General features: G+C 40.5%; 1 protein-coding gene across 4 annotated transcripts in view; it reads right to left on the reverse strand.

Annotated features, from left to right (window-relative positions):
- Nucleotides 1-1,243: 1,243 nt before the first annotated feature.
- Nucleotides 1,244-18,252, reverse strand: part of ptp4a3.L (protein tyrosine phosphatase type IVA, member 3 L homeolog) — a 60,577-nt gene continuing 43,568 nt past the window's right edge. For 2 of the 4 annotated variants that reach the window (XM_018266432.2, XM_041565419.1), the window contains 5 exons: nucleotides 16,069-16,732; nucleotides 13,714-13,806; nucleotides 5,517-5,647; nucleotides 5,185-5,259; nucleotides 1,244-2,688 (listed from right to left, as the gene is read on the reverse strand). In XM_018266432.2, coding sequence (XP_018121921.1) covers nucleotides 2,571-2,688; nucleotides 5,185-5,259; nucleotides 5,517-5,647; nucleotides 13,714-13,806; nucleotides 16,069-16,173 — 522 coding nt within the window. In that variant the 5' untranslated portion in view covers nucleotides 16,174-16,732 and the 3' untranslated portion in view covers nucleotides 1,244-2,570. 4 annotated transcript variants of the gene reach the window in all.

Below are 18,252 nucleotides of genomic sequence, written 5' to 3' on the forward strand. Positions count from 1 at the left end.
GATCTCTCTGTACAGGCTATGAGCAAACTTAGGGGACTGTTCCTGCTGAATTGTGCTTAGTACAGAGGAATACCTATACTGCCATAGTTTTATGGGATCTCTCTGTACAGGCTATGAGCAAACTTAGGGGCTGTTCCTGCTGAATTGTGCTTAGTACAGGGAATACCTATGCTGTCAGTTTTATGGTATCTCTCTGTACAGACTATGAGCAAATTTAGGGGGCTGTTCCTGCTGAATTGTGCTTAGTACAGGGGAATACCTATGCTGCCATAGTTTTATGGGATCTCTCTGTACAGACTATGAGCAAACTTAGGGGACTGTTCCTGCTGAATTCTGCTAGAAGTATTGGCTTTGAGCACATGTATTGATTATTTCAGATAAAAGTTCTATAAGGCAATGTTCCTGCCGCAGTTCTGCTTTTAAGAATGACTAGTAGCCATTTTCAGATGTCATCAACCTCATATTAGCAAACTTCAATGTAAGTAATAGAATCAATGTCTGAATGAACCTGATCCAATCAGATTTCAGGTCCTAACTTTGGACTTGAAGCGGTGGCTTTGCCTAGTGGAAAGGGAATGCTGTGAAGTCATAGGGGGACCAATCAATATCATTCCATTCAAAGGCCAAATGGCACAGGGGGCAGCAACTCGCCTCATATCGGTTCATAGTCTGGAGAGATAAAACAAGTTCTGGTGATTCCTTGGTTCAGACACCAGATACTCTACAGCAGTGTTTAAATTTAAAATCCAATGAAACACAATGGCCGACACTGATTGATCGTGGTAATTAGCAATTTCAGATTAGAGCAGCTCCATGGGCACAACAATGTCCCCCTAGTTTGTGGGAAGCTTCTTCATATCACAGCCCTGGGCAAATCTATTCCTCTGCTTTCCGTGAGTGCGACTGTTCTTGGAACTTGTGTGCACTCGCCACTCACTAAACTGTCAGATATATTAAAGGGGGAAGTTTCATGGCTCAGTTACGGAGTATGAAGCTGTTGTTCAGTTCAGGCTATTCCTGTGTGTAGCAGAAAGCTAACGCAATCTAAACAGAGGTGCAAAGTCAAGTTCAGTTTTCCGGCAGCTCAGTGGGTACAACTATGTCCCCCGTGTGGTGTTTCACATTTGTTTTCTCCTGTTGGGTTTGAAATAGAACATTTTACAGCTCCCCCAACAGCCAAGAACGAAAACCACTTACGTGATAATCGGCGACAATTATGTGTGTCAAGAGACATTCGCTTTAGTAAGGCATAAAGCAGACATTTTATTGGTTAGCTGGTTCTGCAATCCTAAAAAAAAAAAAAAAAAAAAAAATATGTTTTATAGAACATTCGTCTGACAGTCGTACAGATTTCATGCAGGTTTCTTCACAACATCTTTAAACTGAAGGCGAGTTGCGTAACCCTCTGCAGGGAGAGGTAGATCGGACCCTGTTACAGGCAAGTGCTTGACGCAGGTTCTACAGAATTCGGGCTACGGAACCACCAAACAGCATATGAAATAGAAAAGGGAAACAAGTAATTGATTTCCCTCGAAGCCCTCGCAGTCGCCTTCTGTTTCACGGAGAGGATGCGTCGTTTAAAGTTTAAAAAATTCTACAGAGAGTGTACAAGAGAAGGTCATAACGTTCATTAAAGGCAATGGCTCCGTTATCACCTCCATTTTGATTTCATAATAAAAACCCATGAAGCTGCTCTTGCGCAGGGTTGTGGGGCTCATTCATCAACACTGGGCAAAGTTGCCCATGGGCAGTTACCTATAGCAACCAATCGGTTGAAACCAGCTGCAAGTAGAACAATGAATGCAACAATCTGATTGGTTGCCACGGGTTACTGCCCATGGGGGATATTTACCCAGTGTTGATAAATGACCCCCAGTGACTATTGCATGACGATACACAGAAGGTTCATTCTTTTCTCAAACGGATACCTGCAAATCCCACTTTTGGTTTGTTACAGGCGCGTGAAACAGTGCGAAGCTCGGGGCGAGTGCCGAGCCCAGGGTTTTCGTTACTTCTTATAAAGCAGTCGAAGCAAGCGAAGGATTTCCTGGAGGTGCCGGGATTGTAAGAAATAAAGGAGCACGGCACAGGAACAAATAATAATCTTACACGGGGCAATGCCCGGCTAATACGTTTCCAAAAACTCACCACTAGGAAATACACTTGATTCCGGACGCAGCAAATACGTAACAATGCTCTGGAGAAAACCATTTGCAGGAAAGAAAGGGGGAAAAAAAAGGTATATATACGTATAGAAAAATGAAATTATTTTACCCCCTCCCCTCTAGGCTCATTCTGGGTTCTTTTTCTTCACTCGTCGTCTAAACTGCTGAATAGTGATAAACCGGATACAAATCGGGAGAGTTATTAAAAAAAAAAAAAAAAAAGTCTTAGATAAATACAGTCTTATCCTTTATTCTGTACGACATTTGGTGATTGAGGAGCCAAGCGGCAGTTCATGGTTCGACACAGTCCACCGACTTCATAGTAAAAACCCTGTGTGTTTCGGAGGAGGAAGAGGAGGAGGATGAGGGCCCTGGGTGTATGTGCTTTGGCAAGGCACACGGCGGTCACATGATGCAGCATTTGTTCTTGTGGTTGTGAGGGTCCTTGAATCGGAGCCGCTGCTTGGGCCGGTATTTCTCCAAGTACGTCAGCTGCTTGCTGTTAATGGCCCCCCGGCGCTTCCTGCAAATGGACGAGAGGAGGGTTATGGGAATTCTTTGCCAGGACAGGGAAGGAGTGCGTGTGTGTGTAGGACCTTTTTAGGAACTGGACAATATCTAAGGAAGATTGCAGAATATTTGCCGGACCCATCACATGGCTTATCCCTACACTTCCTGTAGTAATCACTTTTTTTTGGGCACCGCTATAGTCACATCTAGGACGATGCTTGAATCTAGAGGAACAGTATCACCAAAAACTGAAATTGTATCAAAGTTATTAAAACGAAATGTACTATTGCCCTGCACTGGTAAAACTGTGTGTTTGCATCAGAAGTACTACTATAGTTTATATAAACAAGCTGCTGTGTAGTCATAGGGGCAGCCATTCAAGCACAGGATACACAGTAGATGACAGATAAGTACTACTATAGTTTATATAAACAAGCTGCTGTGTAGCCATGGGGGCAGCCATTCAAGCACAGGATACACAGTAGATAACAGATAAGTACTACTATAGTTTATATAAACAAGCTGCTGTGTAGCCATGGGGGCAGCCATTCAAGCACAGGATACACAGTAGATAACAGATAAGTACTACTATAGTTTATATAAACAAGCTGCTGTGTAGCCATGGGGGCAGCCATTCAAGCACAGGATACACAGTAGATAACAGATAAGTACTACTATAGTTTATATAAACAAGCTGCTGTGTAGCCATGGGGGCAGCCATTCAAGCACAGGATACACAGTAGATAACAGATAAGTACTACTATAGTTTATATAAACAAGCTGCTGTGTAGCCATGGGGGCAGCCATTCAAGCACAGGATACACAGTAGATAACAGATAAGTACTACTATAGTTTATATAAACAAGCTGCTGTGTAGTCATGGGGGCAGCCATTCAAGCACAGGATACACAGTAGATGACAGATAAGTACTACTATAGTTTATATAAACAAGCTGCTGTGTAGCCATGGGGGCAGCCATTCAAGCACAGGATACACAGTAGATAACAGATAAGTACTACTATAGTTTATATAAACAAGCTGCTGTGTAGCCATGGGGGCAGCCATTCAAGCACAGGATACACAGTAGATAACAGATAAGTACTACTATAGTTTATATAAACAAGCTGCTGTGTAGCCATGGGGGCAGCCATTCAAGCACAGGATACACAGTAGATAACAGATAAGTACTACTATAGTTTATATAAACAAGCTGCTGTGTAGTCATAGGGGCAGCCATTCAAGCACAGGATACACAGTAGATGACAGATAAGTACTACTATAGTTTATATAAACAAGCTGCTGTGTAGCCATGGGGGCAGCCATTCAAGCACAGGATACACAGTAGATAACACAAGTACTACTATAGTTTATATAAACAAGCTGCTGTGTAGCCATGGGGGCAGCCATTCAAGCACAGGATACACAGTAGATAACAGATAAGTACTACTATAGTTTATATAAACAAGCTGCTGTGTAGCCATGGGGGCAGCCATTCAAGCACAGGATACACAGTAGATAACAGATAAGTACTACTATAGTTTATATAAACAAGCTGCTGTGTAGCCATGAGGGCAGCCATTCAAGCACAGGATACACAGTAGATAACAGATAAGTACTAGTATAGTTTATATAAACAAGCTGCTGTGTAGCCATGAGGGCAGCCATTCAAGCACAGGATACACAGTAGATAACAGATAAGTACTACTATAGTTTATATAAACAAGCTGCTGTGTAGCCATGGGGGCAGCCATTCAAGCACAGGATACACAGTAGATAACAGATAAGTACTACTATAGTTTATATAAACAAGCTGCTGTGTAGCCATGGGGGCAGCCATTCAAGCACAGGATACACAGTAGATAACAGATAAGTACTACTATAGTTTATATAAACAAGCTGCTGTGTAGCCATGGGGGCAGCCATTCAAGCACAGGATACACAGTAGATAACAGATAAGTACTACTATAGTTTATATAAACAAGCTGCTGTGTAGCCATGAGGGCAGCCATTCAAGCACAGGATACACAGTAGCCATGGGGGCAGCCATTCAAGTTGATGTAAATAAGGCACAGGTTACATACAGTAGCAGATAAGGCAACATTGTATTGGACACGGCTTATCTGTTATATGCTATGCAACTTGTGCCTTTTCTCCCTTTTTCCCAGCTTTGAATGGCTGCCCCTTTAAAGGGGTTGTTCACATGCCAAGACTTTTTTTCCAGCTAAGTTGGTTTCAGACCGTTCATCAGAAATAAAGAATTTTTTTTAATCACTTTGTATTTGTGGACATTTCTTTCTAATATTTTTCGAATATTTAAGTTTAAAGTTCTGAAGCAGCTCTGTAACAAATCTAAATTGATCCATTAGTTGATCCATTTCTTATCTTTGTCCCTGTTAAGCAGAATCCCTGAGTTTCTCTAAAAGGCAGCTGTTAGAATTGATACAATAGTTGTAATATTCCCTATAGTCCCTACTGAGAAACGGACGCCCTGGTCTTCCATGAGACTTACTGTCTGATGAACTGAATGGCATCTTCATATTTCATCCCACTCTCGATAAGTGCAAGAGCCACCAGGACGGGCGCCCTGTAGAGACAAAGAGAGACCCTGTTACCCCACAATCTCGCACTCCCGTAACACGCAGACATGAGAATCCGGAGCCCTGTAGAGACTAAGAGAGACACAGTTACCCCCACAATCCCACACTCCCCTAACGCACACAATCCCGTAACACACAGACACGAGAATCAAAAGTGTTTTTCTTGCAAAGGGAAAGTAAAGCAGCCTACCTGGACTACTAACAAGTTGTCTGGCTCACTGGTCACTAGGGCACAGTCACTTACCTTCCCAAACCAGCCACACAATGAACAGCTACGCAGCAGCCGGGATCTTCACAGAATTTCGTCTTCAGTAAATTCAACCAGTCGTCGACAATTTTACTGGGAGGTGGTGCCCCGTCATCGAATGGCCAGTCCTATAGAGACACAGACAGAAATATCATGACGGGGCTACTGAATGTTCAAGGGGAGCCCACCTTCAATCAACTGGTTAAGGTCAGTGACCCCAAAATTACACAACCGTAACCCCCATATGGCATAAAACGCACTAATTTTGCCCAGGAGCAGTAATCCATAGCAACCAATAAGATGTTTTCTTTAAACAGGTGACCAGTAAATGCTACCTGCTGATTGGTTGCTGCTCCTGGGCAAACTTAGCACCTTTTATTATATAACCCACTTAATGTATTAACCTTGAACAGGAACACACCTATTTAACATACAAATATGCCTCCACTGCTTAATCGGCAGCATTCAATATAACCTGCTATAGAACAGCACCTCTAGAGGTCATATCTATATATCTAACATATATATTAGGCACCTTATTTGTAACAAAAGAATATAAGTACAGGTTCCATTATCCAGAAGCTCCATTACGGAAAGGCCGTCTCCCATTAACTCCCATTTTATCCAAATTAAAAATGATTTCCTTTTTCTGTGTAATAATAAAACAGTCGCTTGTACTTGATCCCAACTAAGATATAATTAATCCTTATTGGAGGCAAAACCAGCCTATTGGCTTTATTTAATGTTTAAATGATTTTCTAGTAGACTTAAAGGGGTTGTTCATCTTTAAATTAACTATGTAACTATGTTAGTATGATGTAGAGAGGGACATTCTGAGAAAATTTGCAATTGGTTTTCAATTTTTTCAATCTTATTTAGCTTTTTATTCGGCAGCTCTCAAGTTTGCAATTCCAGCAACCTGGTTGCTTAGGTTCAAATTACCCTAGCAACAATGCACTGATTTAAAAGAGATTGGGATATGAATAGAGAGATCCCATAAAACTATGACAGCATAGGTATTCCTCTGTACTAAGCACAATTCAGCAGGAACAGTCCCTAAGTTTGCTCATAGTCTGTACAGAGAGATCCCATAAAACTATGGCAGCATAGGTATTCCCTGTACTAAGCACAATTCAGCAGGAACAGTCCCCTAAGTTTGCTCATAGTCTGTACAGAGATCCCATAAAACTATGGCAGCATAGGTATTCCCCTGTACTAAGCACAATTCAGCAGGAACAGTCCCCTAAGTTTGCTCATAGTCTGTACAGAGAGATCCCATAAAACTATGGCAGCATAGGTATTCCCCTGTACTAAGCACAATTCAGCAGGAACAGTCCCTAAGTTTGCTCATAGTCTGTACAGAGATCACATAAAACTATGGCAGCATAGGAATTCCCTGTACTAAGCACAATTCAGCAGGAACAGTCCCCTAAGTTTGCTCATAGTCTGTACAGAGAGATCCCATAAAACTATGGCAGCATAGGTATTCCCTGTACTAAGCACAATTCAGCAGGAACAGCCCCTAAATTTGCTCATAGTCTGTACAGAGAGATCCAATAAAACTATGGCAGCATAGGTATTCCCTGTACTAAGCACGATTCAGCAGGAACAGTCCCTAAGTTTGCTCATAGTCTGTACAGAGAGATCCCATAAAACTATGGCAGCATAGGTATTCCCTGTACTAAGCACAATTCAGCAGGAACAGCCCCTAAATTTGCTCATAGTCTGTACAGAGAGATCCCATAAAACTATGGCAGCATAGGTATTCCCTGTACTAAGCACAATTCAGCAGGAACAGTCCGTAAGTTTGCTCATAGTCTGTACAGAGAGATCCAATAAAACTATGGCAGCATAGGTATTCCCTGTACTAAGCACAATTCAGCAGGAACAGTCCCTAAGTTTGCTCATAGTCTGTACAGAGAGATCCAATAAAACTACGGCAGCATAGGTATTCCCTGTACTAAGCACAATTCAGCAGGAACAGTCCCTAAGTTTGCTCATAGTCTGTACAGAGAGATCCCATAAAACTATGGCAGCATAGGTATTCCCTGTACTAAGCACAATTCAGCAGGAACAGTCCCTAAATTTGCTCATAGTCTGTACAGAGAGATCCCATAAAACTATGGCAGCATAGGTATTCCCTGTACTAAGCACAATTCAGCAGGAACAGTCCCTAAGTTTGCTCATAGTCTGTACAGAGAGATCCCATAAAACTATGGCAGCATAGGTATTCCCTGTACTAAGCACAATTCAGCAGGAACTCAGGGCCTGGGGTTTTCCAGATAATGGATCTTTCCATAATTTCTATTTTCATACCTTAAGTCTACTAGAAAATCATATAAACATTAAAAAAACCCAATAGGCTGTTTTTGCTTTCAACAAGCAATTATATCTTAGTTGGGATGAAGTACAAGTGACAGTTTTTTTAAAAAAAAATTCGATTTGGATAATCTATGGGAGATGGCGATTCCATAATTTGCATCTTTCTGGATAACAGATCCTATACACACTTACATATACAGGATGAAGATAAATTTGTATAATATAGCATTTTTTTCACTACAGTGAGTGCTGATGCTCCTAATGTGATCTATGCTAATTTGCTCGTGCACCACCATCTATATAATATGATGTATTTAGCACAATTTAGCAGAAATTAAGAGATTAATAGCCCGTTATTTACCCAAGTTTCATCCTGCTAAAGCCTTAGACATAAATACATATTTGGTGTAGTTTTTATATTTGAGTTGCATCTGTTAAATGTTCTTGGCTGGCTTTACAGAGGATTCCTGAGCAGAATGGATGCCTTCTCATCAGTATAGTACATTGGCACAGAGAATGAGATTCCACACAAATTGCTGCTGCCCGTGGGAGTAAATAAACAGCGATGTGTTTGCCGGCACTTTCTGTCATTTGAACTGTGCTGGCGGCATTATCCTAATTTCTGGTTTAACCATTTTGTCACCATGGAATGAAAAAGTGTCCCTTTTCTATAAGCGTCAGCTCTTGGACAAGGGGGGCCAGGGACGTGCCATTCACTCAGGAGGCCGAGGACCCAATTAGAAGGGATAAATATAGCGAGTGTATCAAGGGGGACCAAGGACGGTTATATTTAGTTCAATGTAAACACAGCACCAGGCGGAGGGACCGATAAGGATGGAGCATTTCAAACTCATGTTGGAATCGGGTTCTCTCAACAACCACATCATTTTTTTAAACTTTATTTACAAATCAATGGTTTTAATTATAGGGATACTGTCATGGGGGGAACCGTGTTTTTTTTTAAAAACACATCAGTTAATAGTGCTGCTCCAACAGAATTCTGCACTGAAATTCAGTTCTCAAAAGAGCAAACAGATTTTTTTACATTTAATTTTGAAACCTGACATGGGGCTAGACATATTGTCAGTTTCCCAGCTGCCCCAGTTATGTGACTTGTGCTCTGAAAAACTTCAGGCACTCTTTACTGCTGTACTGCAAGTTGGAGTGATATCACTGCCCCCCAGCAGCCTTACAACAGAACAATGGGAAGGTAACCAGATAGCAGCTCCCTAACACAAGATAACAGCTGCCTGGTAGATCTAAGAACAGCACTCAATAGTAAAATCCAGGTCCCACTGAGACACATTCAGTAACGCTGCCCATACAGATAAAAGCTGCAGACACACTGAGTCGGCAGCTTATCGGCTTGTGCGCGTGGCTCTCCGACAGGATTCCCCGATAGGCTGAAAGTCGGCCAGACGTCGATTGGGCAGGGTTAAAAATCCTGTCGGATCCAACGGCCCGTATTGGCAGCATTACGATCGAATCGTTGGGCCCTAGGGCCCACGATTGGATCAGCCCAATATTACCCACCTCAATGTAGGCATATCAGGGAGAGATCCGCTCATTTGGCGAAATCACCAAACGAGCAGAATGCAAATTAGGAGAGGGAAAGGAAAAGGTGGGAGAAATTTTTTTACTTCCTTGTTTTGTGACAAAAAGTCATGTGATTTCCCTTCCCACACCTAAATTTACATATGCAAATTAGGATTTGGATTGGCCATGCACAAGGTTTCAGCCGAATCCTAATCCTGCTGAAAAAGGCCGAATCCAGAACAGAACCCTGGATTTAGTGCATCCCTACTTTATATTGAGTAGGAGAAAACCGCCTGCCAGAAAGCAGTTCCATCCTAAAGTGCTGGCTCTTTCTGAAATCACATGACCAGGCAAAATGACCTGAGATGCACCTACACACCAATATTACAACTAAATACACTTGCTGGTTCAGGAATGACATTTTATATTGTACAGTGAATTATTTGCAGTGTAAATAGTGTCATTTAGACATAAAAACGACATCATAAAATTGATGACAGAATCCCTTTAATGACAGAGTGCTGCACTAAGTCTATTTGAGGGGTAGAACACGGCTTGTGGGTGCGTTTCAGCAGGAACGTTGGGCTCTAACTCTACAGTTGTGTCAATCAACTTCTACCGCTGCCAAGTTCCCCCCGGAGAGCACCATAAAGAGCAGAGGAATGAGCGCCTGGTATCCGTGTTCTTTTAGCACCAGATCAAATACCCCTGAGAGGACTAATCCCGGGAGGCAGTGGATGTGCTGATCATAAAATTTCCCTTCTGGCTCCATGTGGGATATACTAGACGTGTTTACAAAGCCACTTGCAAAGGTTAAAGGTCTGCAGTGATCCACCAAACTAATATTAAATGGATATTATGCAATAAAGAAGTGTATTGGTGTTTGTGACTGAGAATTAAAAGACTTACGGCTTTATTTGCTCTGCCCAGGCCAAGCTTTCTTATTTCTTTCAGCTTAATCCATCAGGAAGAAGCAAACTGAATATCGCCACCATTCGCATTGCTATTTACTGTATATTTACTGCACTGCTGCCTGGCGAGAGGTCACAGTGTGATTTAGTGAAGATAATTGTAGGGATATTTACAGCAGTGCCGCATGGTGTGGACAAGAGACTGCAGTTGCTCAGAACTCTCCAGGCAGCAGTGCACTAAATGTCACTACTAAAATAATAAGCAGGTCATTTGGAGCTTTCTTGAAGTCAGGAATCAGAACAGGGAATAACGGAACATGCTAATTGCTTCAGCTGCAGGTAGAACAACATTAATGCTCTGGGAATAACTGAACATGCTAATTGTTTCAGCTATAGGTAAAATATTAATATTTGGGAAATAAGCGAACATGCTAATGCTACAGCTATAGGTGAACATTATGCTAATGCTAACATTAATAATAATGAACATGAATGCTACAGCTAAAGGGGAACATGCGTATAGGTAGAAGACATTATGTCTGGAAACTGAACATGCTAATGCTACAGGTAATGACATTAATGCTATGCTAATGAACATGCTAATACAAAGGTAAAGAACATTAATGTTCTGCCTAATGCTACAGCAAGAAGGTAGAAGAAATGTTCTGGAATAAACATGCTAATGCTACAGCTATTTACATAATGTTCTGTGAATGAACAAATGCTACTAAATCATTAATGTTCTGGAATAAATGAATATGCTAATGCTAATAGTTCTATAAGAAACATTAATGTTCTGGGAATAATGACTGCTAATGCTACAGCTATAGGTGAACATTAATGTTCTGGGAATAATTGAACATGCTAATGCTACAGCTATAGGTAGAAACATTAATGTTCTGGAATATTAATGCTAACATAGCTAATAAGATTAGTCTAGGAAATAACATGCTACATTAATGTTTTGGAATAATTGAACATGCTAATGCTAGCTATAGGTAGAAGACATTAATGTTCTGGGAATAACTGAACATGCTAATGCTACAAGTGATAGGTAAAACAAATGTTCTGGAAATAAATGAACATGCTATGCTAGTATAGGTAAAAACATTAATGCCTGGGATTAAGGTGAATTGCTAATGCATGCTGCTATAGGTGAAATAAATGTTCTGGGAATAACTGACAGCTAATGCTACAAGTGATAGGTAAAAAATCATTAATGTTCTGGGAATAAATGAACATGGCTAATGCCATAGCTATAGTAGAACATTAATGTTCTGGGAATAAATGAACATGCTAATGCTACAGCTATAGGTGAACATTAATGTTCTGGGAATAATTGAACATGCTAATGCTACAGCTATAGGTAGAAGAACATTAATGTTCTGTGAATAACTGAACATGCTAATGCTACAAGTGATAGGTAAAAAATCATTAATGTTCTGGGAATAAATGAACATGCTAATGCCATAGCTATAGGTAGAACATTAATGTTCTGGGAATAAATGAACATGCTAATGCTACAGCTATAGGTGAACATTAATGTTCTGGGAATAATTGAACATGCTAATGCTACAGCTATAGGTAGAAGAACATTAATGTTCTGTGAATAACTGAACATGCTAATGCTACAAGTGATAGGTAAAAAATCATTAATGTTCTGGGAATAAATGAACATGCTAATGCCATAGCTATAGGTAGAACATTAATGTTCTGGGAATAAATGAACATGCTAATGCTACAGCTATAGGTGAACATTAATGTTCTGGGAATAATTGAACATGCTAATGCTACAGCTATAGGTAGAAGAACATTAATGTTCTGGGAATAAATGAACATGCTAATGCTACAGCTATAGGTAGAAGAACATTAATGTTCTGGGAATAACTGAACATGCTAATGCTACAGCTATAGGTAGAAGAACATTAATGTTCTGGGAATAACTGAACATGCTAATGCTACAAGTGATAGGTAAAAAATCATTAATGTTCTGGGAATAAATGAACATGCTAATGCCATAGCTATAGGTAGAACATTAATGTTCTGGGAATAAATGAACATGCTAATGCTACAGCTATAGGTAGAACATTAATGTTCTGGGAATAAATGAACATGCTAATGCTACAGCTATAGGTAGAAGAACATTAATGTTCTGGGAATAAATGAACATGCTAATACTACAGCGATAGGTAGAACATTAATGTTCTGGGAATAAATGAACATGCTAATACTACAGCGATAGGTACAACACTATTGGTCATGGAATGAGGCTACAGTTCCAGTGATATTCTTTGTGCTTCATAAATAATTAAAAATATGGATGCAAACTCTCATAATGAATAGCCCTCCCCCTGTGCAAACATAACTTAAATACAGAGAAGGTACTGGGGTGTTACGTCATTAACTGTACATCCATATCCAAAAGTGGAAAGCATCATGCAATGACTGGGCAAGTAGATGTGCTTAAAGAGTAACATGGGGGCCCAGAAACACACATGGAATCTCAAGATGTGTAAATGGAGATTGAAAGTGGCCTCTAGGTAGGTACCTCCTACAGTGCTTTAGTCTCAGTTATTTTAAAACCTGAATATCTAAATAGCAGAGCCCATATGAGTGAGTTATGCTATTGATCCTTCAGTTTGAAAGAAAAGCAACCAATAAGGCTCCATGCATGGACAAAATAATGGTGCCCATAAAGGGTTAAAGCTGTGTGGCACAGCAGGTAGCATTGCTGCTAAGGCTTTTAATGTTCTGCGTGGGTTTCCTCCAGGTACCATGCTTTCTTTCCACCCTCCAAGTACATGCATGCTTGGCTCCTGATTAACTGGAGTGTTGCTATGCGAATGTTATTGGGTAATTAGATTGTAAGCTCCATTGGGGCAGGGATTTACGCGAATGCTTATTAATCTCTGAAGTGTTGAATAAACCTCTTGGCAATACTTAAAGGGGTTGTTCACCTTTTTATTAACTGTTGGTATGATGTAGAAAGGGATATTCTGGAACAATTTGCAATTGGTTTTCATTTTTTATTATTTGTGTTTTTTGAGTTATTTAGCCATTTATTTAGCAGCTCTCCAGTTTGCAATTTCAGCCATCTGGTTGCTAGGTTCCAAATTCCCCTAGCAACCATGCACTGACTTGAATAAGAGATTGGAATATGAATAGGAGAGGACTGAATAGAAAGAAAAGTAGCAATAACAATACATGTGTAGCCTTACAGAGCATTTATTTTTTAGATGGGGTCAGTGACCCCCGTTTAAAAGCTGGAAAGAGTCAGAAGAAGATAAACTATAAAAAATGAAGACCAAATGGAAGAGTTGCTTCAAATTGGCCATTCTACAACATACTAAACATTTTACTTAAAGGCGAACCACCCCTTTAAATAAATATGTAAGCAGCCCAAGAAATGGATCAGTGGTGCTTACCATTACAGTGATGCCGTCCTTCTCTAGGGGAGTCTTATCGTATGTAATCTCGCACACCCTCACCACTGTGGTCGCACCATATTTCTTCAGATCCTGGATAGAATAGAAACCAGTGGATTAATGAAATACAAATAAAGAACTGCACTAGACCAGTTAGTTAAAGCTGCCTTCTGATTGGCTGGATGGTGTGATAAGACAAAGGCAAATTGTACCCATTTAATATTTATCCCCACAACAGACTGAATGGTTTACCCCCCAAGTTCTATCGCTCAGGCGGATTCCAAGGATAAACGCTGAAGAGAAGGTTCCACACTGATCACAAAGGGGAACTATTCAAAAATTAACATTTAACACGAGCATCATCATACTGAAATAAAAAAAACTTTCTAAATACAATTATTCTGCATCATTTCTGAAATAATCAAGGTTATGTTCACTATCCCTCTCAGGATTTGTTCATGCAGCAGTTGGGTGTCAGATATTCACTGACAGTTAGATCCAATATATCTTATAGGGGGGCTCCTTTTGCCTAGAAGATGTATTAGAGCTCACTCTATTAAACTCACCAGACATCATGTCTCTCTACATGCAGAATTTGTGCAAAAGGCAGTTATTTTGTTTGTACTGGAATCAGTTATTTGAGTGAGCTCTAATACATCTGCTAGGAAAGGAGCCCCCCTATAAGATATATTGGATCTAACTGTCAATGAATATCTGACACCCAACTGCTGCATGAAGACAGAATGAAGAGAAACAGAGGCTGAGAGAGGAATAGTGAATATAAACTTGATTATTTCAGAAACAGTACAGAATTTTTAATTGATTGGATCCAGAAAGTTTCTTATTTCAGTATGATGGAGCTTATATTAAATGTTCATGATAGCATCCCTTTAATATAAATGATAATAGAATAGGGAACAGGCCATAATCTGTGGCAGCGCAGAGCACTCCAGCCTTATTGCTTTATCTCTGAAGGGTTAATGAATGCATGCATTAGGCACACTGCTGTTTTACTGGGAAGGTCAAGTGTTTCCATGGAAAACAGGATGGGAAGACGCTGGATTGTGCATTATGGGTTTCTCCCAGCTTCTCTTCAGGTTGGCTTCATGCAGGGTAAGCCATGGTGGGCGCTAGAAGGTATATCAGGGGTCTCTAGGAAGCTGTTTAGGACTGTACACACATGTTGACCAATAAAATAAAAATAAAGATGTATAAATGCATGATCTGCCATATATCTTCTATACACTACACTATATCCATAGGGGATATAACGCAGAGTACAGAGCTAACCTGCTGCAAGCAATATACACTCCTCTTGAAAACATCTTCCCAACGCTGCTACTTCAGTGAAAATAAGATTTATAGGCAAAACGCGGCCCAATCGTTTGTGGTTTGAGTGATGACCCCATTCATGCACCCACAGGCCCTTTCCTGTGCTGGTCAACTGCGGTGTTGTGACCCCTCGAATGTCCGCCAGGCAGCTATCAAGCCATCGAATGATCATGTCGCTGAGCAAGATGTTATAATAAATCAGCTCATCTGAAACCCACAGTGGCGTAAACACATTTTTTAAATGGCTGAGCCGTGACTTGATGCTGCTGTATAAAGAGGCTGACAGCCATAAAGCATGGCAGGAATGTGTGTGTTTTTTTTAAATACATATAAAAGAAAGCAGAAACAGCCTCAGGAATTACTAGGAAATACATTCTTCCTAATAAATCTACCCACAACTCGATTTATTCTATACAAGGAACTCAGAATATCACATTGAACGTATTAGGAGGATAAATGTACCACCTATAGGACATTAGCAGTCACTGAGGGGTTGTTCTGTGACCATATAAAGGCACAAGGCTGCAGGCTGAGTTATACAGGGAACTCTGAGTATCACTCATGTATTATAAGGGATAATGTACCCCCTACTGTAAATGATAAGGATATTAGAAGTCACTGAGGGGTTGTTCTGTGACCATATAAAGGCACAAGGCTGCAGGCTGAGTTATACAGGGAACTCTGAGTATCACTCATGTATTATAAGGGATAATGTACCCCCTACTGTAAATGATAAGGATATTAGAAGTCACTGAGGGGTTGTTCTGTGACCATATAAAGGCACAAGGCTACAGGCTGAATTCATTTATATGTGCCACGAAAGTCCAAAGACTTCTCATATTTCAAAGAGGGAGTATAATATTTCTTGGCACAGTCATGTCACCAACGTCAACAGTAAGGAAACATTTGCATATCATTTGTGTCTGTGTGTATTGTAAATGGATCCAATTCTCCCGTTTCCAGTAAACAAGTCCCCGGTTACACACTCCATAGAAGATAAGAGAAATGCACGGCAGCTCTCACCTCGATGAAGGTATTTAACGTTGCGTTGGTAGGATTGTGGGTGATCAGGAAGCGCATGTTCTTGTAACAAACCTCCACTGGGGCAGGACGATTGATACGAGCCATGATCACACAGTAACAATAAAAAAAAAAGGTGAGGTTTATATATAAAAAACAAAATATTGTGCAAAATGATCAAGGGACTCTACAGTATCAGCTGTCTTTACACAACAAAAGCACAAAAAAGAAAAATAGTGAAACCCCCACGTGTGTGTGTGTGAAACAAAATGCACTTGTTAGTAGTGAATGTTTTTCTTTATAAGAAATCTGTGGAGCAAGTTCTTTAGAAATATCCCATGTGACAAACGTCCTCCTTCCTTACATCAGGACCTGCAGGAGTTCCTATGAAATGAACGGGATGCTTTGGGCCCAATCACGTTACCCCATCAGGATAATGTATGGATATTCCAGCAGGGAGGGAAAGGCAAAGAGAAGCAAGGCCAGGCGAGCAGGACAGTGTCTGGAAGTAGATCCGGCTGCTGTGGGATTTAATGATGGTGTAGCCTGGCACAGATCTGGATCCTTCCCCCCGGGCACAGCACGTCCTTCATGCACAGCTGCAGTGTTGAGCGTGACAATATTCAAAGATGTTCTTCAGCAGCTCCATATGTCTGAGAAGCGACTGCTGCAAAATATAGGAAAATGGGACGGTTACACAACTGGTTACATGAATGCAAGAGAAAAGGCACGTGTTTTAAATCGACACGATATCTTTTATTGGGATGGAAGTACAAGGTGCTAATGGACAACCACATATATAGAATGCAGGCTAATGTGTAGCATTCCTTTCTTCCAGTTTAGCTGTAATTTATTTAAAGGAGAACTAAACACTAAAAATGAATGTGACTACAAATGCCATACATTTTATATAGTGAACTTATTGCACGAGGCTAAAGTTTGAGCTTGTCAATAGCAGCAATGATCCAGGACTTCAAACTTGTCACAGGGGGTCACCATCTTGGAAAGTGTCTGTGACACTCACATGCTCAGTGGGCTCTGATTGGCTGTTGAGAAGCTAAGCTTAGGGCTCGTCACTAATTATCCAGCAGAAAATGAGCTTCCCTGGCTGTAATATAAGCTGATGCTACAGGTTTGCTGATTATTCAATTCTGATGCTAGTTGCACTGGTTTCTGTGCTGCCATGTAGTAATTATGTGTATTAATTACTAATCAGCCTTATATTGTGACATTTCTATTCTATGTGTACTGTATATTGTGAGTGGCTCCCTAAGCTCAGTAAGTGACAGCAGCACAGAGCATGTGAATCAGTGAATCAGCAGAAAAGAAGATGGGGAGCTACTGGGGCATCTTTGGAGACACAGATCTTTACTGCTAAAGGGCTGTGGTTGCCTTGGGCTGGTACAGAAGCACAAAACATCATGTACAACATTTCTAGACGCTTTGGTTCTCCATTCAAGGGGATGGATACCCAAAATTATCATTTGCCTATTGAAAGAAAATGCAATTCTAAGCAAATGCATTCATTAGAAAGCACAAGTATAAACCTTAATATTATACTTCCTTCCGATATCAAGTTTCCCCTCATTTTACACCATTTTGTTTTGGTCCCCTGAAAAGTGGGGGGCTACAGTATTTCAGGTATGGGATCCATTATCCAGAAAGCTCAGAGCAAGACTCTCTCCCCCACAGACTCAATTTTAATAAAATAATGATTAAAATACTACCTTGTATTTGATTCAAATGAAAATATAATTAATCCTTATTGGGGTTTAATTAATATTTTAATGATTCCTTAGTAGGCTTAAAGTATGGAGATCCTTATCTGGAAAATCCCAGGACCTGAGCATTCTGTATAACAGGTCCCACACCTGTATTGCTGTTGAAAGCAATGTGCTGGTGGTCTCTTTCTGGGTCTATTCACCTCCAGCGGCTTCAACTACAACGTTCAAAACATCCAGGGCAGAGAATATAAAGGGAAAGGCAGGCACTTTTAACAGCAGTTTTATTTAATAGAAATGTTAAAAACACAAAAAGTGGAAGCATGTAGCAAACATATACTGGAAAGCAGATTAGAATGGTACTTAGGCAAAATGTTACAGTTACGTTTACATGCCCTTTAAACTAAAGGGATTTAAGTTTCCAAAACAGAGAATCGTGCCTTTAAAACAGAAGGGCTCTCCCTAA

Source organism: Xenopus laevis, chromosome 6L (assembly GCF_017654675.1).
Source record: "Xenopus laevis strain J_2021 chromosome 6L, Xenopus_laevis_v10.1, whole genome shotgun sequence".
NCBI classification, from domain to species: Eukaryota; Metazoa; Chordata; class Amphibia; order Anura; family Pipidae; genus Xenopus; species Xenopus laevis.